At 36.5% G+C, this 23,092-nt stretch overlaps 2 protein-coding genes and 1 pseudogene across 4 annotated transcripts; 2 read left to right on the forward strand and 1 right to left on the reverse strand.

Annotated features, from left to right (window-relative positions):
• Positions 1-8,023: 8,023 nt before the first annotated feature.
• LOC111997294 (SKP1-like protein 1A) lies at positions 8,024-10,586 on the reverse strand. Its single transcript, XM_024029373.2, has 2 exons — positions 10,090-10,586; positions 8,024-8,480 (listed from the first exon to the last, which is right to left on the reverse strand). Exons 1-2 carry the CDS (start codon positions 10,453-10,455, stop codon positions 8,307-8,309), a joined length of 540 nt encoding a protein of 179 aa, XP_023885141.2. The 5' UTR covers positions 10,456-10,586; the 3' UTR covers positions 8,024-8,306.
• Positions 10,587-16,144: 5,558 nt separating this feature from the next.
• LOC112022848 (protein EIN6 ENHANCER) lies at positions 16,145-22,701 on the forward strand. 3 transcript variants are annotated; one of them, XM_024055472.2, is made up of 5 exons: positions 16,145-16,268; positions 16,985-17,031; positions 19,733-19,917; positions 21,761-21,828; positions 22,363-22,701. In XM_024055472.2, exons 3-5 carry the CDS (start codon positions 19,743-19,745, stop codon positions 22,492-22,494), a joined length of 375 nt encoding a protein of 124 aa, XP_023911240.1. In that variant the 5' UTR covers positions 16,145-16,268; positions 16,985-17,031; positions 19,733-19,742; the 3' UTR covers positions 22,495-22,701. The 3 variants fall into 3 exon arrangements, with proteins under 3 accessions (XP_023911240.1, XP_065632446.1, XP_023911241.1); XM_065776374.1 differs by lacking the exon at positions 16,985-17,031 and having other exon boundaries at positions 16,161-16,268; XM_024055473.2 differs by lacking the exons at positions 16,145-16,268; positions 16,985-17,031 and adding an exon at positions 17,599-17,681.
• Positions 19,931-21,731, forward strand: LOC112022846 (protein EXORDIUM-like 7; annotated as a pseudogene).
• Positions 22,702-23,092: the final 391 nt, after the last annotated feature.

The raw sequence follows: 23,092 nt of genomic DNA on the forward strand, positions 1-23,092 counted from the left end.
ACTTTAGAACAATTTTGCACTATGGTTGAAACATAGTTTTCTAAGAAGATTAAAACAATTAGAACATATAATGGTACTGAATTCATCATGTTTGATTTTTTTTGCTAAAAAAGGCATACTACATCAACTTAGTTGTGTTCAAACCCCTCAACAAAATGCCATTGTTGAAAGAAAACACCAGCATATTTTGAATGTAGCAAGGGCTCTCAAATTTCAGTCTAATATTCCTTTAAAATTTTGGGGGCATTGCATCTTGATTGCTGTTTACTTGATAAACAAAACTCCTTCTTCACTTTTGTCAAATAAAACTCATTTTGAGGTGCTTTTTTGGTTTTAAGCCAACTTATGATCATTTGAGAGTGTTTGGGTGTCTTTGTTATGCCTCTATTCTTTCAAATCATAGGTCTAAGTTTGCTCATAGAGCTAGGAAATGTATTTTCTTAGGATATCCATTTGGTGTAACAGGTTACAATGTTTTGGATTTGACCACTAATACTGTTTTCACTTCTGGAGATGTGATTTTCCATGAAAATGTTTTTCCTTTTTCTACCTTAGCTTCTGATTTCACAGATCCTTTTATTCTTGGGGTTGATACTACTACTGAAGGTGATTTGGGTACCTTCGTCACACCTGTTAGCATACCTGATGTACCACTTGATTCCTCAGAGTCTTTTCCCATCTCTACTCATCCTTGTGTCACTGAACCTATTTCAAACTCTTCTCCTAATGATGTTTTGTCTAATGGTTCCATTTCCTTGTCAAAATCTGTTCCTATTATTGTTACTAACCCCCTTGCAGATCCACCACAAATCAGAAAGTCTACTAGAGTTCATAAAACTCCAGTGTATTTGCAAGATTATGCTTGTACTACATCACTTGCATCACCAAGCACAACTGCCACTTCTCATCCATCGGGCTCACCTTATGACATTTCAGCTTGCTTGACATATTCCCATTTGGTTCCTGCATACAAGTCCTACTTAATGAATGTTAATGAGGGTCCTTCAACTCCTCAATATTTCTCTCAGGCTGTTCTTGATCCTTTGTGGAGAGAGGCTATGGACAAAGAGATTCAAGCCTTAGAAGCCACTAAGACTTGGGTTTTAACTCCTTTACCTCCTGGTAAGAAACCCATTGGATGCAAATGGGTGTATAGGATCAAATTGCATGCTGATGGTAGTGTGGAAAGATATAAGGCTAGGCTAGTTGCTAAAGGTTATACACAAAGAGAGGGTCTTGATTTCTTAGAGACTTTTTCTCCTATTGCCAAAATAGTTTCTGTGAGGGTTCCTATTGCCTTAGCTTCAGCTAAAGGATGGCCATTATATCAACTTGACATCAATAATGCCTTTCTCCATGGTGATCTTGATGAAGAAGTTTATATGACCTTGCCACCTAGTTATCATAGTAAGGGGGAGTCCAATTCTGATTCTATTTCTGTTACAACAAGTCCTATGGTGTGCAAGCTTGTTAAGTCTCTTTATGGTCTCAAGCAAGCTTCCAGGCAATGGAATGCCAAGCTTTCTGCCACAATCTTAGCTCTTGGTTTTGTCCAATCACAGGTAGATCACTCCTTATTTGTTCACTCTAATGGTTCTCAATTATGTATATAGATTGATTGTAAATATATATGTTTCCATTCCTGTACGGCCCCCGCGTCATATCCTACATTGGGCCTTGGGCCCTGGCCTGGGTATATGGCCCATGAGGCCAATCCCTTTATACCCGGCAGCCCACCCCCGGGCCACGCGTACTGCAAGCCCGAGCCTTGCTTCTTCATCGTTTCTCGGCAACACATTTCCATGGAGTAGATATTTGACTCACGGGAAGACCTGCACTGTACCTACCCGGCCGCGCCCCGGAGAGCCACCGCTCCCGAGGACTATCGTGGAGGCAGGAACCAAGTTCCAACGCCACCCTCATAATTTCCCACTCCTACCTGACCACCCACTTACGATCGATAATAGTGGACCGCCGGTTGCACTCGTTGGCAAGTAATTATGACCTCTCCACTAAACTATGGCCTATAAATGCAGGAAGTTTGGAGAAGAAAGGGTTGGAAAAAATGGCGCGCAGATGGAGAGTATAAGAACAGAGTGAGTAAAAAGAGAAGGTGACTCAGACCCACGAGGAAAGAAAAGAAAGGGCCTTAGGTCTCAGCGAGAGAACGACCCAGTGTTGGAAATCCAAACCCACTATACAAGTAAGTTGTGAGCCCAACTTGAGGCCCAGTCCGACGGGTTTCGGTATCGGGTGCGCACAATTGGCGCCGTCTGTGGGAACTCCTACCAAGCAGTGGTTCCGCTGAGACCCATTTACAGGAAGATGTCTGGAGGTAACGCAGAGAGCGACTCGGCGGGGTCTTCCCGGGGATCCACCTGGCGGGAACGGAGACAGAAGAGACGCGAGGATCCGGCTTACGAGCCACCAGAGGAGCGATCCGGTCTTGGAGAAGGGTCCTATCAAACGGGGAGAACGGCATCCCATGCTTCCCGGCACACACAGCCCAACGCCAGGGATGAGGAGCTCGAGCGGCTGCGAAGGTTAGTACAAGAACTGGAGTTGGAAGCAAGAAATGAGCGCCACCGAGTGGGTCAAGACGACCGAGGGGGCAGGCCCGATGCCGAGGAAGAGAGACGCGGAATGGGGTCGAACCAATCAGGATCCCGCCGCCGCAGGGAGCGTTCTGGCTCGAGGGAGTCCCGTCGCCAACGAGACCGCTCCTATTCGGCGGAATCACACCGCAGACGACGTCGCTCTCGATCACGGGAGTACGGGAATCGGGGCTCGGGCTCTCCAGAGGGACGGCCGAGCAATGCGGCCATGGATGCAATGAGCCGTGCTTTGCGCAGGGCGGCTCGGTCCCCATTCTCGGCGAACATTGAAAGAGCGCCGTTGCCTGACAGATTTGCGCGCCCACCGTTCAATTCGTACGACGGGAAAACGGATCCTGTGGAGCACGTGAGCCACTATATCCAGATGATGTCTCTCCATACCCGGAATGACGCTCTGATGTGTAAAGTTTTTCCCTCCAGCCTAGGTCCCACAGCTTTGAGGTGGTTCAACGGTTTGCGTAAGGGCTCCATCCATAGTTTCTCCGAGCTTATAAGGAGTTTGGTTCCCGTTTCGTCACGTGCAGCCGAGAGCAGCAACCGGTGGACGCACTGCTGTCTATGAAGATGAGGACAGGGGAAACCTCCGTGATTATGCTGGCCGGTACTGGGAACTCTACAACGAAATTGGCGGAGGGAACGAGAAGATTGCCGCAAGCACTTTCAGAATGGGATTGCCTGAGGAGTCGGGTTGAGGGAGTCATTAACTAAGAAGCCTCCCGAGGATATGAGGCAGTTGATGAGGCGCATTGAGGAGTACAAGCGACTGGAAGATGATAGAATGCAAAGTAAAGGCAAGGCGCAGGTGACAGACCGTCCTCGGCAGGAGGTTTTCAACAGAGGACACGGGGAAATTTGAGAATTCAAGAACCAGTAGCACCGGTGGGGGAGGTGAACATGACGTTCAAGGAGCCCGTGCATAAGATTGTGGATAAGATCAAACACGAGCCGTACTTCAGATGGCCGACCCGGATGGCTGGCGACCCCACCCGAAGGAATCAGAATCTCTACTGCACTTACCATAAAGACCGGGCATTACCCACCGAGCAATGCCGAGTATTGAAGNTCAGATTTCAAATGTAGTATTTGTGAACTTGCAAAAAGTCACCGTGTATCGTTCCCCTTGAGTATGAATAAAAGTCCAGTACCTTTTATGTTGATTCACTCTGATGTATGGGGGCCGGCCAAAAACCCGTCCTTGAATGGTTCTCATTGGTTTGTCTCATTTATTGATGATCACACTCGTATGACTTGGGTTTGCTTGATGAAATCAAAAAATGAAGTTAGCTCCTTGTTTCAGAAATTTCATAAGATGATCGCCACTCAATACCAATCTCACATACAAGTTCTTCGCACTGATAATGGTGGAGAATTTGTTAATCAGGACCTGAAGAAGTACTTGCAAGAACATGGCATATCTCACCAGACAACTTGCCCTTATTCCCCTCAACAAAATGGGGTTGCGGAGCGCAAGAATCGCCATCTACTTGAAGTTGTACGAGCCTCTTTGTTTGGAGCTCACATGCCCACCAGTTACTGGGGTGAAGCGCTCAGTGTTGCAGCTTACCTCATTAACCGTGTACCCTCCAGCTCGCTGAATTTTCAAACTCCCTTTGAAGTTCTTCATTCGACTGTAACTGCTCCTACTGCTCCGAATTTATCACCTAGAATTTTTGGGTGCGTGGCATTTGTGCATCTTCCTAAGCCATTGCGTGATAAGCTAGAACCACGAGCCCTACGATGTGTCTTTGTTGGCTATGCCTCACTTCAGAAAGGCTACCGCTGCTATCAGCCCCCATCACGGAAAATGTATGTCACCCTTGACGTTGTCTTTCATGAAAATGACATGTACTATACTGTTCCCGAGTCCTCAATTCAGGGGGAGAGACGAAGTGAATTGCATACTCTAAATCTAAATCCTTCTTTGGACCATTTGAATACAAGTGGTGAATTTTTGGATAAAAGTGGTGAGTGTCCAGATGAGGAAACTGTGCTACGTGAGCAACCTATTCTTGACCAACCGGATGTTAGTTTGAATGGGGAAAATAATCAGAATCAGATGGAAGCGACTCCACTTCAAGTACCATCTAACCAATTGTTTTCTGAGGTCAATTCCTTTCCTGAACTCCAGGTACAACCCCAGGTACATTCTGAATCTCAATTCCTTCCAAAAGTACTACCTAATCGAGCCACTAGAGGTATACCTAGAGTTAACTATGAACTTGTTCTTAGTTCCAATCCTAAGTATCCCATGAGCAACTATGTATCCTACCATAGACTGTCAAAAGAAAGTGAGTCATTTGCGAATCAATTATCTGTTGTATCTATTCCTACTAAAATGCAGGAAGCTCTGGGAGATCCTAGGTGGAAGGAAGCTATGAATGAAGAAATGAAGTCACTTCAAAAGAACTCAACTTGGAAAGTTGTCGAGCTGCCTGAAGGAAAGAAACCTGTTGGATGTAGGTGGGTTTTCACAGTCAAATACAAGGCAGATGGAACCATTGAACGATTCAAAGCTAGACTAGTTGCCAAGGGGTACACTCAAACTTATGGAATTGACTACATGGAGACATTCGCACCAGTAGCAAAAATCAATACTGTTCGTATTCTTATATCCTTGGCGGTGAATCTTAACTGGCCATTGCACCAGTTTGATGTGAAGAATGCCTTTTTGCATGGAGATCTTCAAGAAGAAGTATACATGGAGTTGCCTCCTGGATGTAATATGCAGTCAGAAGGTGGAAAACATGTCTGCAGATTGAAAAAGGCCTTATATGGTCTGAAGCAATCTCCAAGAGCATGGTTTGGAAGGTTTACGAAGTCAATGAAAGCTTTTGGATACAAGCAGAGTAACTCAGATCATACCCTTTTTGTGAAGCATAAAAAAGGAATGATTACTTGTCTCATTGTGTATGTTGATGATATGATAGTAACGGGAAATGATTCAGAAGAAAGGAAAGCATTGCAGGACCATCTAGCCCGAGAATTTGAGATGAAGGACCTTGGTCCATTGAAATACTTCCTTGGTATTGAAGTGTCAAGATCAAAGGAAGGTGTCTTTCTATCTCAACGAAAATATGCCTTAGATTTACTAAGTGAGACTGGTATGACAGCATGCAGTCCAGTTAGCACTCCTATGGAAGAAAATTTGAAGCTAAGCATATATCCGGATCAAGTCCCAACCAACAAGGAGAGGTATCAAAGATTAGTTGGTAGACTGATGTATCTTGCACATACTCGGCCTGACTTGGCATATGCACTAAGTGCCGTAAGCCAATTCATGCATTCTCTAAGCGAAGAACATATGAATGCAGTTACTCGCATTTTGCGCTACTTGAAGTCATCTCCAGGGAAAGGGATTATGTTTAAAAAAGGGGAATAATTTGGATGTCAAAGGATACACTGATGCAAATTGGGCTGGATCAATCAAAGATAGGCGGTCTACAGCAGGATATTTCACTTTTGTAGGAGGGAATTTGGTCACTTGGTGAAGCAAAAAGCAAGCTGTAGTTGCTCTATCTAGTGCTGAATCTGAGTTCAGAGGAATGGCTAAGGCAGTATGTGAATTATTATGGATCCGTAATTTATTAAAGGATTTGAATATTAAGCATGACAGCCCAATGAAGCTATATTGTGATAACAAGGCAACTTGTGATATTGCCCATAACCCAATTCAGCACGATCGAACCAAACATGTGGAAGTTGATAGGCATTTCATCAAGGAAAAACTAGAAGCAAGGATCATTGAAACACCTCATGTCTCGTCTCAAGAACAACTTGCTGACCTACTCACCAAGGCCGTATCAAGTCGAGCATTTCATGATGGTCTCAACAAATTGGGAATGAGTGACATCTACGCACCAACTTGAGGGGGAGTGTTGAAGATTCTAGAAATAATTCCAAGTTGGTAGACTTCCGTATATAGATTGATTGTAAATATATATGTTTCCATTCCAATTATATATGTTTCCTAGATTAGAGATATGCTCTAATCTAGGAAACATATATAATTGGAATGGAAACATATATATTTACAATCAATCTATATACGGAAGTCTACCAACTTGGAATTATTTCTAGAATCTTCAACATATATGACATTATGACCTTGCCACCTAGTTATCACAGTAAGGGGGAGTCCAATTCTGATTCTATTTCTGTTACAACAAGTCCTATGGTGTGCAAGCTTGTTAAGTCTCTTTATGGTCTCAAGCAAGCTTCCAGGCAATGGAATGCCAAGCTTTCTGCCACAATCTTAGCTCTTGGTTTTGTCCAATCACAGGCAGATCACTCCTTATTTGTTCACTCTAATGGTTCTCAATTCACTGCATTATTAATCTATGTGGATGACATGGTTATTACAGGCAATGATTCAGCTTGTGTTGATAGATTGAAAAAGGTTCTAGATCAAAAGTTTGGAATCAAGGACCTTGATTCACTCAAATATTTTCTAGGACTTGAAATTGCTAGAAGCCCCAAAGGAATTAGTATTAGTCAAAGGAAGTATGCTCTTGATATTCTTAAGGAGGCTGGTATGATTGGTTGCAAACCAGCTAAAACGCCAATGGAGCAGTAACTAAAGCTGTCCAAAGGTGAGGGAGAGTTGCTTAAAGATGCTGGGCAGTTTAGAAGATTAATTGGGAAGTTAATGTAGTTCAGTGTACATTAGCGCATTGCTATTCTACCACAGATTGATTATGATACTCTAAACCGTATTCTCATCCAAGTTATTGATTCTCCTTTTATAGTGTAGCATATTTCTTAATTTTTCTGTTTACTTTCTTTCAAGTGCTAGAAAATGTTTTCCTTGTCTCTTTTGTTGTTGTTTATCAGGTGGTTGGCTAAAACTAATATTTTATTATTCTTCTTTGTTCCTTTTCTCTTTATTCTGAATGTAGCATATATTTTTTATATTATTATTTTTAAATTTTGGGAAATAAACTTGTTGACCATGCGTTTTAGTTTAGTATTTGGCTTTTTAAAAAATATTAAAAATCCTAAATCCCTTTATATGCTTTAAAAAAATAAAAATTAAAAGAGAAAGAGAATAGTGTTTCCTGTTGATTCAGGCCGGCCTTGTAAAATATACTTGATTTATTTGGTACTTTATTTGTAAATTGTATTGGATGCACGCTTATGTGATCCTCTCAGAGTTTTAATGTTTGAGAATTAACTAATGGTGTAGGAAAAAGATAGCTGCCAGTTATGACCTTATTAATGTTGAAAAAAAAATAAAAAGGCACCTATAGAAATGGTTTTACGTGTATGTTGGGTTTTGATTTTACAATGCCATCAGATATATAGGGTCTTTTGGTCCTAAAACCTGAACCTGTGATTAATTTTATATTAGCTACCAGAATATAAAGAGCATTAAGTTCATTGACTAGGTAAAGGTAAGAATCTGCTAAACGTTGTGCAAAAGATTCCAGCTTTAGTGTTTAATCCAAAATTTCAATCTTTTGTTCATGTACAGGCAAAGAGAATGCTGAAAATTTTCAGGATTAAGACAACGCACCAAAGCATAGAATATAAAATAATTGGCCTGAGTGATTGATGCAAGGACCAGTTGTATGTGCTTTGAAACGAAAATATTTCCCCATCCAAATGTCCTCACCCTATTACTACTTGAGACAAAACAAAAACCAAACCCTATCATTGTATCAGCATTCCTTGATAGAAGGGCAATTCTATATGTCACTCAAATGCCCATTGGTTCTCCTTCCGAACCTCCGCTTCTTCTTCTGGAGTGTAATCATTCTTGATGTGGAATGTCTCGCGAATCTCTTGTGGAGTCTTTCCCTTCATCATGTCTGCCACAGTCTTGCAAGTCAAGTCCAACAGCCCCTTAATGTCCAAATAGTTGGCCGCCTAAAAATTGGAACAATAGGAACAACACCAATTCACCAAGTAAGACAATGAATACAAAATTAGAGAAAATTATAATAATGTCTTATAAATGAGTGAGCATAAATGAAAGTGGTCAATTCAACGGTCCTACTAAGGGCATGCACACCACAAATACCAAAAGTTGCTAAAGCAAAAACTGCATCACAGCATAAAAAATACAAGAAATTCTAGGTTATAATCCTATAGTAGCCCTTTTTATAAAACCAGGCATCATACATTGCTTGCTCAGTTTTTCACAACATGGATGCATGACTACATAGCAAGTAGCAATGACAGTAAACAAGTAGCAATGACAGTAAAGTGTAATCAGTTAAGCTTCAAGGTTCTAAATACAATTTATCAAAAATCAAGAGATGAGAGAACATATTTTCTCATCATAAAACTAAATTCCTTTGATACCCAAGAAGTAACCATACATATTAAAAGTTTAAAACCAAAAGCAAATAGCACTGATATCACTATCAAACTGCTATCCATTGTAGCAAACAATCTTTTGGATTTAAAATGACATCTAGGAACAACAATTTATAGAACTTCTACCTCTCAATCAATGTTCATTTTATTCACTATTTATTATAACAAAATAACCATGAGCTGAACAACACCTAAACCAACAAACCCAACTATACTGAATCTCCACAACCAAGCAAACAATTTATGAAACCACCATAACATAACAAAATCATTAACAACAGGACTGACAACATAATCCCATAACATATATATGCATAACACAACTTAATAACATAGAAAAGAGATGGAAGAGGTAGAGGCAAAACTCAAGATAATCAACATATCATCAATCAGAACATTCAACTTTTTAACTTGTTTTCTCAGCATCAAAACAGATAAAAGAACCCATCCTTTTCCTTCTCGCCTCTTATTTTCTCAGCATCAAAACACATTATTAGTGATTTTTTTTTTTTTAAAAAAAAAGAACTATTACAATAGTAAATAATAATAAAACAAATAAATAAATAAATAAAATCCATTCAATGAATAACCCCACAAAAAAGACATACTAATCAAAGAAAAACAATAAAAAAAATGAAGGGCAAAATATCAATCAGCCCATTGAAAACCCAAAACAAAAACCCTTTTCATTTGAAAAGTATAACCTAACAGGACTCAAATTTCGTCACTTTTTTCCATTTGAACAAAAATCTTCTTTTTCTTAAACAACAAGAGAACAAAGATTGCTTAATAAGCCCAAGGGCTAAAGCATAATGAAGGGCAAAAGAAAACATTCTGCTCATTGAAAAACCCCAAAACAAAAAACTAAACGTAACTGTACTTAAAGTTCCAATCTTTTTTTCTTCCTTGCTGATAGGTAAAAGAGCTAGTAATGGGTAAAGTTCCAATCTTTTTTCCTTGTCACCCTCTTGTTTTCTCAAGATCCAAACAGAAACTCAAGAAAGAAACTTTTTTAAAAAAAATAATATTAAACTATTAACAAACCAAAAAAAAAAAAAAAAATCACAACACAAACAATCAATGAAAGCAGTAAAATAAAGCAGAAAGAATCGCCAAAAGGGTACTTTGAAAAAGCAACGAAAGGTGTAGTACGGACCAGAATGAGGTCGAAGAGAGTTTTCTGATCAACCTTGACGAACTCAGTGTCCCATTCAGCGAGTGGGTCGGTGGTACTGTTGGAAGTGTAAGAGCTCACAAAGGGCTCAGACTCGCCAGCAGCCTCTTTGTGCTTCTTGCAGTACTCGATGACCCGTGAAAGAATGCCACTCGTGACGTTTGGCAATGGTATCTCATTGTTGGCGCAGGCATCTTCGATTATGTGCTTTATGGTCTGTGACTCCATGGCCACGCTCTCGTCCACCTCAAAGGACTCGCCGTCTGAGCTTTTCAGTGTCACCTTCTTCGTGTTCTCCTTCTCCTTCTCCTTGTTACTCACCACCACGCTTGTTGAAGACGACGCCATTGTTGTTTTCACAGATAGAGAGAGAGAGCTAGAGAGCTGTAGTGTTGGGATGAGAAGGTGAAAGAGTGAAGGACAGAGTATTCATAAAGGAGGCGTGGGGCTTAAGAAACTGAGGCGGCGTGGTTTTTGTGTTGCGTACTTCTCTTTTTGAGAAAGGTGTTGTGAATTTTTTTTTTTTTTTTTTTTTTTTTTTTATTTATAGGAAAAAGTGTTGTGAACTTAATAGTTAAGCTAATACTTTCTTTTTGGGGATAGAATAGTGTTAAGTTAATACTAATCCTTTGCCCATAAAAAAAAAAAAAAAAAAAAAAAATTACCATTTTTTTTTTTTTGTAGCATAGGATTTTAAAAATTGTATTATTTTAGTGTTCTTAGGGTGAGTTTGGTTGACTTTTGGAAAAAGTTGTGGTTTTAAAAAATATGGTATGAAATTGGATTTTTTTTTTTTTTAAGCAGAACATTTAGTAAAAACTGTCAAATGGTGTTTTTTGAAAAAACTTTTGGCAATATTTATCAAAATTTTTGTTTGAAATGACAAAATAATTTCATAACATTTTACAATAATTTTTTTTTTTGAGAAATAAATACATATACAAGGGAGAGAGAAATAAGATTTCACAATAATTTTATAAAATAATTTTGGATAGTAAGTAGTTATTGGTGGATAAAATATTTATGTTAGTAGTAACCTAAATTAAAATCAATTATAATTTACCACCTAAAATTTGTAAAAAATATTGTGAATATAGCATTATTCAAATCAAATTATTCAATTTTTTTAATATATTTATTCACACCCTTGCCCATACACCCAACCCAACACATTTTCCACTTCTTTTTTTTTTTTTTTTTTCCTTCTCTTTTTCCTTAGCCACATGTAGGGGTGTGCAACAAACTCGCCAAAACTGACCTGATCCAATCCAACCCACTAAGTTAGGTCAGTTTTTAGGGGTGATGGGTTGGGTTGGGTCATGAATTTTTTTAACAGTGGGTTAGGTTGGGTTTAAGTCATGAGATTTACAAACCTGCCTAACTCGACCCAACCCACCTATATTTAATATATATTTAAATATAAATATATACATTAAAAAATATATTATATAATTTTGTTATTTATTTTTTCCCCTTTTCCTAAATAAAACCTAAACCCTAAGTTTTTCTTTTATAGTTTGTGTTTGTTTGGTATTATGCTCATGATTATTTGATTATAAATTTGCTCTTACTTGTAGTGGTGTTGTTCTAATTCTCAATATAATAATAATAATAGTAATTAAAAAAAAAATTGTCTAACCCTACTCGATCCACGTGAATTGGGTTGAGTTGAATTGTTTTTAACCCACCATGATGGGTTAGGTTAAAAAAACTTCTCAACCTGACCCATACGCACCCCTAACCACAAGAACCAACCCTTCACCTTTTGAAAATGGTTGTAAATTATAATTTCCTCAATAAAAATATTACCAGACTAAAGAAATTAAAGTGCTAGTTAAACCTATATATTATAATGAAAAGGTGCTGTGTGTATGATGTATCACACATCTTATTACTTAATAGAAAAACAAATTAGTTGAGGCATTTTATAATTCTAAAATATCAACTAGGCCATTCCAATTTTAGGTTACGATTTGTGATAAAATTAAGTTCACTAAAATTGCAATCACAGTAGTAGGACTCATGCCTTAATAACTTCTTCTCTTCTTCTTCTTCTTCTTTTCTTGGGATCAAACATTATCCTTAAAATAAATCCACTTTAAAACATTCAACCAAATATTAATAATATATTTTCTCAATTTTTTTTTTGATAATATATAAAGCAACTAGACTAGTCATAAAACTCCATATCTGTTATTATGAAGATGAAATATGATCTTAGGTCTATAGTATTTCTTTGGACTATCTGGCTTTTGCCCTTTATTTTTTTTATTTAGCAATTTGCCCCTGTTTGCAAACTATATAGGGCGTGCCCCTATTTCGATACCATTATCAAATCGATTCAATAATACTTGTAGAAAATCGAGTTTCAATGAAATACTCGATTCGTAGAAAATCGAGTTATGCCCGATCAAACTTTAAAAAAAAAAAAAAAAAATTGCATGGAACTCGAATATCAAAAATCGAGTTCCATGCAAAAAAAAATTTATAAGTGGGAGCCCTATAATGGATTTTTATGCCCTATAATGACGTTTTAAATTCCTATAACGGCGTTTTCCTGCAAAATTTTTATAATTGTGATCACGCCATACAGGTTTAGGGACCCTATAGTAGCATTTTTAAGCCCTATAGTGACTTTTTAAACCCTATAGCAGCGTTTTCATGTAAAAAAAAATTTATAAGTGTGATTTTTCCAGCAAAATTTTTAGGAAGCCCTATAGTGGCCTTTTTAAGCCCTATAGCGACGTTTTAAATCTCTATAGCGCCGTTTTCCTACAAAAATTTTTATAAGTGTGATTACCCCATCAGGGAGTCCTATAGTGGCGTTTTTAAGCCCTATAGTGACATTTTAAAGCCCTATAGTAGCGTTTTTGAACTCGATTTCTATAAAATCAAGTTCCATGTTTTTTTTTTTAAATTTAAGTTTGATCAGGCATAACTCGATTTTCTACAAGATTGAGTATTTCGTAGGGGCAAATTGCTAAATAAAAAAAAAATTAAGGGCAAAAGGCCAGATAGTCCGTATTTCTTTCTTTCATGTAGGTTGCAAGGCAATACAGTTGCACTTGCTTTAGCCTAAAGAGCAAAACTTTATTTTTCATTACAAATCCGGTCCACTAAATATTTTGTCTTTTGTTTTGCCTAATTTTCCTAATTCATGATTAATAATATATCACGTATTTCTTTCTTAAAAAAAAAATAAAATTAAAAAAAAAAAAAGGTCTTTAGTACAATGTGAGAATTTATTACCTCTCATTTCTTGTCTTTTCTTTTCCCTTGGGTGGGAAACTAATTACCAAATAAGGGAACAAGGCAACGAGTTTGAACTCATTAAAATTTTGGTGGGCTCTAATTGTCCTTGTTTAATCATTGGGCTTATTAAGGCCCAGATATAAAACCCATATTTTGTTTGATAGTTTTCTTTCATTAAATGAATTTCATTTTTGTCAATTTCCTTAAGTTATAAGTAAAAATTACGTGGGTTCCAATTAACTCAATTGGTAAAAATTTTTATAGTTGAATAAGAGATCTGGGGTTCAATCCCTACCTACACCAAAAACCAATTGGTAAAATTTCTTTCATTAAATGAATTTCATTTTTGTCAATTTCCTTCAGTTATAAGTAGAAGTTACGTGGATTCCAGTTAACTCAACTGGTAAAATTTTTTATAGTTGAATAAGAGATCTGGGGTTCAATCCCTACCTACACCAAAAACCAATTGGTGTCTTGGTTTGATGATAAAAAGTTATTGTCAAGATCAGACACCATAAGTTAAAACTATCTAAAAAAAAAAAAGTAGAAGTTATGAACCCATTTGAGTATAGTTATTTTTACTTTTTAGCATGATTTTTTGGACTAATTTGATAGTTTTCCAAATATTAGTGCACCCTAAGAAATAGTTTTCTTTTGTTTTTACAGAAAAATTGTAGCTTGACATTGTAATTGAGGGGGAATTAATCAGTACAATGTGCATAGCACTTATCCAATTAGCATATAATGCAATCCTTTGTGCAACCCATGTAAAATGCCTGTAACACGTATCTCTTTCATTGATTTTGTTTCTAGTTTCTCTAGTAATTTGAATCTTGTTTCTCATTGAGTTAAGAAAAAATTTGACCCTAGTGAAATGAGAGAGCCAAAAGCCCGGTTTTGAATATGAGACTCGACCCATCTGCGAGACCTTGACCTCTTGTAGGTCTTCTTTAAACTCTTAGCTGAGAAAGGCCCACACTAGTCTAGAGCACGTGTGCCAAACAGTGCACTCAGCAATTCAGGTTATTATTCTAGTTAGCCATAATAATATTTAAGCCACCTGTTTTTATAGTTATTAAGAGCTACAGTGAGCTACACCATGGAATTGGTGCTTTTGTTTTGGAATTTGATGTTTGTAAAATCAAGTTCTCACTTAATTCACTTAATACGGTTGAGATTGCAAAGACTAATGATCTGTTTGGATTGAGGGAGAGAGAGTAACAGTAGAGTATAATTTAGTCTATTTTCAGCTAACTCTATTTTACTTCCCTCCACTCCGCTTTCAATCCAAATGAGCCCTAATGTGGCTATTCTCCCTCCCCCCCCCCCTCCCCAAAAAAAGTTTTTCTAGTACCATAAATAAATTCATTATTTTTGCCACAATTCTCCTATGTGGCAGGCTGTGATTGACATTCTATCATTTTTATATGGACCACTATAAGAGCTAAGAGCAAAACGGGGCAATTTCCCTTTAACTGGTCATAAAAATCCTTTGAAGTACTATAAACAAAGAAAAACAAAGAAACATTAGAGCAGAAAAACAAAGAAACAATTTCCCATTTTTACTATAAACAAACCGAAATATAATAAATAAATAAATAATATCTCGCACTTAAGAAAGTTGAGACAACAAAATTTCACAATATTTTCATGCAACTCTTATTTTTAATTGGGGTAGTCCATGAATAATTTATTTTGACTTATGACGTGCAAACATCTCAATTTATTGTGATAATATTGTGAGATTTTGTTGTATTACTAAAAGAATTCCTCACACTTTAAACAAACTGTGACACCAAAATAAATGCCACCAAGCTATCATTCCGCTATTAGCAATTTTTATTTTTTATTTTTTTGAGAATCTACGCTTAACACTTTTAAATTGATATATTTTCTTAATTTATTTTAAGAAATCAAATTATATGTCTAAACTTTGCGTATATAAACTAACCTTTTAATTGGTTTTTTTTTTTATGGTTGTTTAAAATTTTAATAGATTTTGTACAATAATTATTGTTGATTATAATTAATTAATTTTTTTTTACTTTACTATTTTTTTATCAGGATTTTTTTTACTTTTAATTTTGCCAAAAGTTGTTGATAAGGGTAAGTCTAAAAGTTTGATAAACTCATTCACATAAGGCAAAATTGACAGTCCTGATGAACTCGTCCACCTTTGCTTGTGCATTCATAGACATGAAAGACGGTTCCACCTCAAGGTCGACGGCTGCGCCTTGAGATCAACGACACTTGAATGAGATGACCAGAATGCATAGACGAGATAAGAAAACCTTTGACAGGTCTAACATGGCCTAACTGGGCCTCCACACATGAGTATATAAAGAAACATTTTGTACCCCAAGGTTAACGCTAATCAAGGAGATTCCAACAAGGAAAGGATCCCGCAAAATACGCATATTAATAATGATCTTCCCTACAAGGAAATGCCATTTATGCCAAAGAACGGATGTCAACCCTATACTACTATAAAAACTTCAAAATCCTCACACACCAAAGTACGCATAATTTACCCTAGTTCTGGCACTCTAGAGTTGTGAAGAAAGTTCTCTAACTTAAGTTTCGGAGAGTTTTTGGTTGGTACCATACCGGTACTCTCTTAAGATTTTATTTTTTTGTGTTGTGCAGGTGTTGGTTTGAGGACGTAAAGATTGTATGACTTACTGGTGATTTTTAGTATCATATGTATTTATTTGTGCATATAAAATTTTAAAAGAACCCATTTATTATTATTATTATTATTATTATTATTTTGATTTTAAGAACCCATTTTTATAATATCGAGTTCCGTTGAAAATGCTAGTTCAAAACTCTCCTCTTTTCTCACTCTAGTCTCTCTCGCTTGAAGGCACGAGCGTCTCTCGTCTCTTCTCAGTTCTCAGTCTCTCTCTGTAAGTATATGAACAAATGATTGAATCGTATGGAATTTAGATTTATCAGTCTTGATATTTGTGATTGTGAGATTCATTACCTACTTGATTTTTGATGCTTCTCTATATTTCTTTAAATATTCCATGCTAAAGTTATGTCCTCTAGCTGAAGAATTTACTGAATCTTGCATCATACTGACATTGGTTCTTCATATTTTTCATGAATTTCACCACAATATTGTTGTTTGGGGTAGTTGGTTAGTTGGTACTATAATTTCATTTTGCCTTATATCAATCACTAGGTAACATCTGCAAGCTTGGTACAGGTATTTTTCTCAAAAATGGTCCTTATCTAATAGAACTAATGCACTCATTTCTTTGGATCTTACATTTCACCCAAACAAAGTCTTACCTATTTGAGTGTTGTCTATACCATGGGGCTATTTGTTATTTAATAGAATTGGTGATTCAGGATTAGCTTGGAGAGTATCTATTGTTGAATCATTTTTGTTCATACAATCATTGATTATCACTTAGGAAGCACAGGCACTTCATTTGGGGTGTCGTATTTGTCTGTTGTACTGGTGTCGTATCCGTGTCACTTGTAACCACCGTTTCATGTTATCATTTTTAAAAAATTGCTCGTGTCATCGTGTTGTACCCATACCAGCACCTGTTTCCATGTCCTTGCTTACTAGATTATCACCCTTTAATATTGATTGTTTTTGTATGTGCAGCTGTTGGTGCCATATTGTAAGCAATTGATTTAGTTTGCACACTGCAGGTACATGATTTTCATCCTTAATTCCTTATACAAATGTCAGACATGGAAATTGACATGTTTGATAAATGCATGATATTTTTCTCATGTTAAACTTCAAGGTTCTCAATCAAGATGAAACACCCTCATTTTATAGTAGTGTATTCGGTGAGGGAGTGGTGAATGGTGCCGACTCTATCGTGATTTTTAATGCAGTCCAATCACTTGATTTCAGCAGCATCGATTGTCTTATAGCATTAAAGTTGTAGTGGACCTTTCTTTATCCCTTTTTCACTGGTACTGCTCTTGGTATAGCATTAAGTTGTTTTTGCAGTTGTTTTTTGCATATTATTATTGCTTCTTCTTTTCTGTATGTAGAGCGCACAGTAAACAAGCAAACATGACAATCTTTGTGACGTAATTGTGTTGTACTGGATTGTAAAGCATCAAGCTCAAAGGCTTGCTACTTAGTGTTATATGTCTATGATCATATGTTGGACTTTCTATTTTTGTTTCACTTGAAAGTTGTTTTTGAAAAAATTATTATTGGCTTGCTAAATTTTAATGAACTTTTTGTGGGGAATTTGGTACACATTATCATCTAACTTCCTATACTATAACTTTCACGCGGGTCTTATAAGTGCGTATATCATAAAGACACTTTACATTGGAAGGTAAAATCAAATGCACTTTGTTTTCAGCCTGAAGTTGTTCGTTCTATGTATCTGTTGCATTCACTTTTAATACTGTTTGTTCTAGTGCTCCTGTTATTGTAAAGAGAGTATGATTTGGAATGAAAATGTTATGAGTTGAGAATATGAGCTCCTCTTTTGTTTGGTGGTGATGCCAAACACCCTTATGTGTTGATGCCTAGAATTAAGGAAAATTCTAAGTGGTGAAGCCTATGTTTGTTCTGTTTAACCTTCTGTTCTTCTTTAATCCTATTGTTCTACATAACTTTCAGTTGGTTCATTGGTAATTTTGTTAATGGATCTATGCCCTGTCGTGATCATAAATGGTTATCACCCCCTCACATATAGTTGTTGAATTTCTAGCCTTATGTTCAGAAGTCTGATGCATTTGCATCACTTTAAAGTATGCATGTCATTCATTCTCAGTGCAATTAATATTAATCTGTAACCTAGGAAATCCATGCAGCTCAATCCTTAGATACTTCTGGTGCTTATATATACATATACTTGAACCTAAGTTTGTAATTACAATTATGTACTGAAGACTACATGATTGCACACATTTGAAAGGCATTATGAAGTTGGACCTAAACAGAAGCAGAGAGCCAAATGGGAAAGAACAGATGGAACTAAACTAATGAGAAAATTAGTGAATGTGATACAAGGAAAAGATGGGAAAAAGAATGTGGCTTGAGTTAGTGGTAAATAAGAACATTGAAAAAGATTTAGCAGGATCCATGTCTCAAAATTGAGATATTATCACATTTTTTATTTACCATCTTTTGCATACCTAAATGATTAATTATGACTTATATGTAAGTCTTGTTATACAATTTGACATTGTTAGCTAGTGCAAGCTTTGTTGGAAATTTCCAAAATGTGGGTCATAGCTTAAGAAGTTGGTTTTACCTGGGGGAATAGATTATTACTTTCTCATTGAATTTTTATGTGCTTTATAGATTCTACTATATGCACTTTGGTGGCAGAGATTATATTGAACGAGTAGGTGTGTGACTATGTGTATGCATTATTAGTTTTTTTTGGTTGTGTGGAATATTTTTGTGCAACATTCATTTGTTACCTTTGTTTGGTCGTGTGGAATCTTGTTGTCCTCATTCATGTTGATTTAGGAGTATTAATTGCTGATTTTTTTTTTCTGCAATAATATATTGCTCTGTCAGTTGTTAATAGTTGAATCATTTTTGGTCCCATAAGGACTGATTATCATTAGTTTTTGAATAATCTATGTAAGGAATATATAATATCAGTTGCCATAGTGACCATACCAATAACTTGGCTTAGTGCTACCTAATAAAGTTAGCATAACTCACATGACATTCAAATGTGGAAGTTAGTTAATATACAAACAACCTAGATAACCAAATTTTTATTTATTTATTTAGTTGTGATTTATAATTGCTTATACGTACCTACGTAGTGATGCACATCACAGGCTTATGATGTCTAGTTTTACGTTTTAACATTTACTTGATATGTACTTTCATTGAAGTTGAACATCATTTGTAACCTATCAAAAAAAAAAAAAAGTTGAATATAATTTATAGTGGTAGGGTGTGACATCATCACCGGTAGCTTTCACAACATTGTACTCCTATTTGATCATAAAACCTTCACATCTGTTCTAGCTCTTCCTTTTTCCCCACTCCTATTTATATATATTCTTTAAATACATGTTGCTTCAGTTTTAGAGGCAAAAAATGTGCTTTCCATCATAATAATATATACTTAATCCATATCCAGACATCTTAAAATAGACTCGAAAAAGTTTAAATAACCCTAAGTACTGCAGCAGCAAGATGATGATCTCAATATATATAGCTTAGGGACTTATGCCCAACCCAACACAACCAAACCATTGCTAGGCCTCTAACAACCCATAATAGTATTGAATTTAAAACTGCCATACTTTCCTTAATAATTTGGAATGTGCTGTGTTTTTTAAAATAATTATTATAATGGTATTTTTCTCACAAGAGGTGCTTTTTTTTTTTTTTGGTTTTTCTGATATGCAGAAAGAAGAAGATGGAGCTAGAAGTGGTGAAAGCAGAGTTAGTGTTGCTAACTCACCTCAGTTTCAAGCAGATTCAAATGTATGAGAAATACCCTAAAGGCCAATCTAGAGGAAGGCACTGGAAACATCTCAAGCAGATCCTTCAGGTTGAGAATCACCAAAATTACCCTCCTGACGAACCCAACTGTAAGTTCTTAGAATGCAAGGAAAAAAAGATTATTTTTTATTGGCATTCTTTTATTTTTGAAAAGCATAATGGATTAAATATATTTCGGGAAATTTCACAAACCTACCCTGACGTTGTGATAATACCAATTAGGTCTAAAACATTCTAAATCCTACCAATTTAGTCCTCAAAAGACAACTTTGTCCCTTACTTTTATTCTCTTTTTCTCTCTCTCTTCTGTCTCCAAGTCCAAGACTTCTATAGAGCAGTTAGGGGCTTTCACTACTTCACTTTCCCAACTTTTTTGGTGTCACTGTACCTTATGCTTGGGTTGGTAATAGCGGAACTCAGTGTCCAGGCATTTGTGCTCATCCATTTGCATGGCTAAAGAATTCAGGTAAGCCACCAGCAAGCACAAATGGAGGCAACAATATAATGCATGCACCTAATGGGGATGTGGGTGCTGATGGAATGATCAGTGTGATTGCTCATGAGCTAGCTGAAGTGTCAAGTAACCCACTTGTGAATGCATGGTATGCTGGTGATGATCCAACTACACCAACTGAGATAGCAAATTTGTGTGTTTGTGTTTATGGGAGTGGTGGGGGTGGTGGATATGTGGGGAAAGTGTTTACAGACTCATGGGGAAATGGGTATAATGTGAATGGAGTGAAAGGGAGAAGGTTTCTTGTGCAATGGGTATGGAACCCTTTGCAAAGGAGATACTTTAGGCCTAACGCTGTAAATAAAAGAGTGTTTCATTGTAAATACTTTGCTATCATTTCTTCTACTACTTTACCTCTTGCTCTTATTAGAGAGAGAACTCAGAGAAGAGAGTTCAAGAGAGGGGAAAGGAGCAAGACAGAAGAGAGAAAGGAAAAGAAGAGGAAAAAAAAATAATAATGGTTAGGGACAAAGTTGAGGACTAAATTGGTGGGTTTTAGAATGTTTTGGACCTAATTGGTATTATCACAAACCTCAAGGTAGGTTTGTGAAATTTACCCTATATATTAATTACCTGAAAGAATGATGGGACTGCTTTAATGGGAAAATTAAATTTTATGCACTATGCAAGACGCTGTATGACTTATTGTTGTGTTGAAAACAATGTTGCAACTTGCAATTGCTAAACTAACTGACAATAAATGGGAATCCTTTATTCATTAAATGATGCATGAATTTCCTACATGTACAGAGTTTGATTCTTGAATTGTGATTGAACAAAAGCCAAGGTGGGAAAATGTTCTAAAGCTTAGTAGATTCATGGTTTACACAAATCTCTCCTGCTCTGTTCTTATTTAACCTTTTTACATTGATTATGAATCTGTAGAATATAGGCATTGAAGTACTCAATGTGTGTTACTATCCATGGACCCATTTTGCTGTGAGAGTAAGAAATCTATGCTTGGGAGTCTTGTGAAGCATGATAACGTATGAGGTGGGATGAAGAGTTTACACCTCACTAAGTTTAGATCAAGGATTGACTTTAGGCATTAGAGTGATTGTGCATTATTTGAAAGCTAGTACTCAGGAAAACTGGGGTCAAAAGAACTGTTTGCTGGTATGACTAGAGAGCATATAAAATAAAAGAAATCACTAGGGTTGTTGGAGGATGATTACTGGTCAACCTGATATGATTTAAGTCAAGTAGCTTGAGAAAAACTGTCTTGGATTGGCTGCTTTGCTTAACTGTTCAATCATGTTGTCAGGTTAAGAACAACGGTTGCCCGTTCCAAGTTTAAAATTATATTTTTAAAATTGAGCATTTAAACCACTATGCTTTTACTCTTTCTTTCCTGTTATAGAGGTTACTCACACGTTCCACCGCTAAGTTTTCATCCCTTAATGTTTCCTGTTCTGCAGATGTTAATATTGAGTCACCACCTTCTATGCATCCATGCAAGAGAATTTGTGACATTACAGGATATGAGGTATGTGGCTCTCTTGATAAGATGTGATACTATAGGCATAATCAACGGATATCTGATTTGAATGTTAATGGTAGATTCATCTGTATGGTTATTTTCACCCAGCTGTTAAAATTTTATTTCCTCAAACAAACTCAGTTCAACTCTCTCTCTCAGATCAATGCTAAGAGTTGAAGCTCTTGTCCCTCCCGCCGATTTTGATTTAGGACCTGGGGTTATTGTTGGTGCACATTTTGATTTGCCTTAGCTTGTGCTCTACTTGTTAGGTTGCTGAGTTAACTTGGATGAGTTATGACTTGAGTCCTTGCTCATCCAGCCTCTATATGTTGTTTGTTTTTCTGCAGGCCCTAATAGTTATTATATTGTTGTTGCCAAATAGACTTTCAGATTCATTGACAACAGGAATAGGTTAATTGCAACTGCTATGTGTAACACTACGGATAATCCATCTGTGACTGAATTCCTTTTCTTCTTTTTGGGTTTTGGTATATTACCTACTTTTGGTCTGTGTAAAGTAATTATTTGTGTATTATGCAGGCACCTTACTATGACCCCAGGACCAATCTTCGTTATGCAAATGCTGATGTTTTTAAGCTCGTAAGATCGCTTCCTAAGGAATATGTGCAAAGTTATTTGGCTCTAAGAAACGCAGCAGTGGTTCTCAAGTAACTTTGGACGAATTTGGATCCAACTGTGTTCCCCCTCAAGAACAATATTGTAGAATATAGAGTAATTTTTTTTGAAATGAAATTAGTTAGGATAATCCACTTTTTTGTATAATCCACGTTCTTAGAATGATAATCTACGTTTTAGTTAGTAAAACTTGTTCACATAATCCACTTTTTTTGTATAATTTATCGGTGTCCATTTGATACAGCTCTTGTTTTTTTTTTTTTTAATAAATGGACTATTTGAAAATTTGTACCCAAAAATAAGTGAAGTTTAAAAAAAGCTATACTTCGAAAAAGTACGGTGTCAAAATGGGATGTTAAACAGACACTAGATCTCTTTTTTGATTAGATAAAGACATCATTGATCTTAACGAACAAATTGTAAGTTGTCTTATTATTAGTTCTTTTATGGCATCTAATGGATAAACTTCTCCCACCTGGAAGGAGAAAATCATGCTCACAGACCTACACCATCTCTCACAGAATGGACTGAAACTTCAAGCTATTAGCGTTCCAAGGATCATTTTGTGTACAGTAACTAACTTAGCTAAGCAAACTTTTAATATGCCTGTCAACTACTATTGGTTTAATCCAAC

This window comes from Quercus suber, unplaced genomic scaffold (genome assembly GCF_002906115.3).
Source record: "Quercus suber isolate HL8 unplaced genomic scaffold, Cork oak 2.0 scaffold_132, whole genome shotgun sequence".
Lineage (NCBI taxonomy): Eukaryota > Viridiplantae > Streptophyta > Magnoliopsida > Fagales > Fagaceae > Quercus > Quercus suber.

Bases quoted from the DNA above. Each gene is read 5' to 3' on its own strand.
- LOC111997294 (XM_024029373.2), bottom strand. From the start codon at position 10,455: ATGGCGTCGTCTTCAACAAGCGTGGTGGTGAGTAACAAGGAGAAGGAG. The intron at 8,481-10,089 runs GTCCGTACTACA...TCCAATTTTTAG, and splicing joins CTCTCTTCGACCTCATTCTG to GCGGCCAACTATTTGGACAT.
- LOC112022848 (XM_024055472.2), top strand. From the start codon at position 19,743: ATGGAGCTAGAAGTGGTGAAAGCAGAGTTAGTGTTGCTAACTCACCTC. The intron at 19,918-21,760 runs GTAAGTTCTTAG...CCTGTTCTGCAG, and splicing joins CCCTCCTGACGAACCCAACT to ATGTTAATATTGAGTCACCA. The intron at 21,829-22,362 runs GTATGTGGCTCT...TGTATTATGCAG, and splicing joins GTGACATTACAGGATATGAG to GCACCTTACTATGACCCCAG.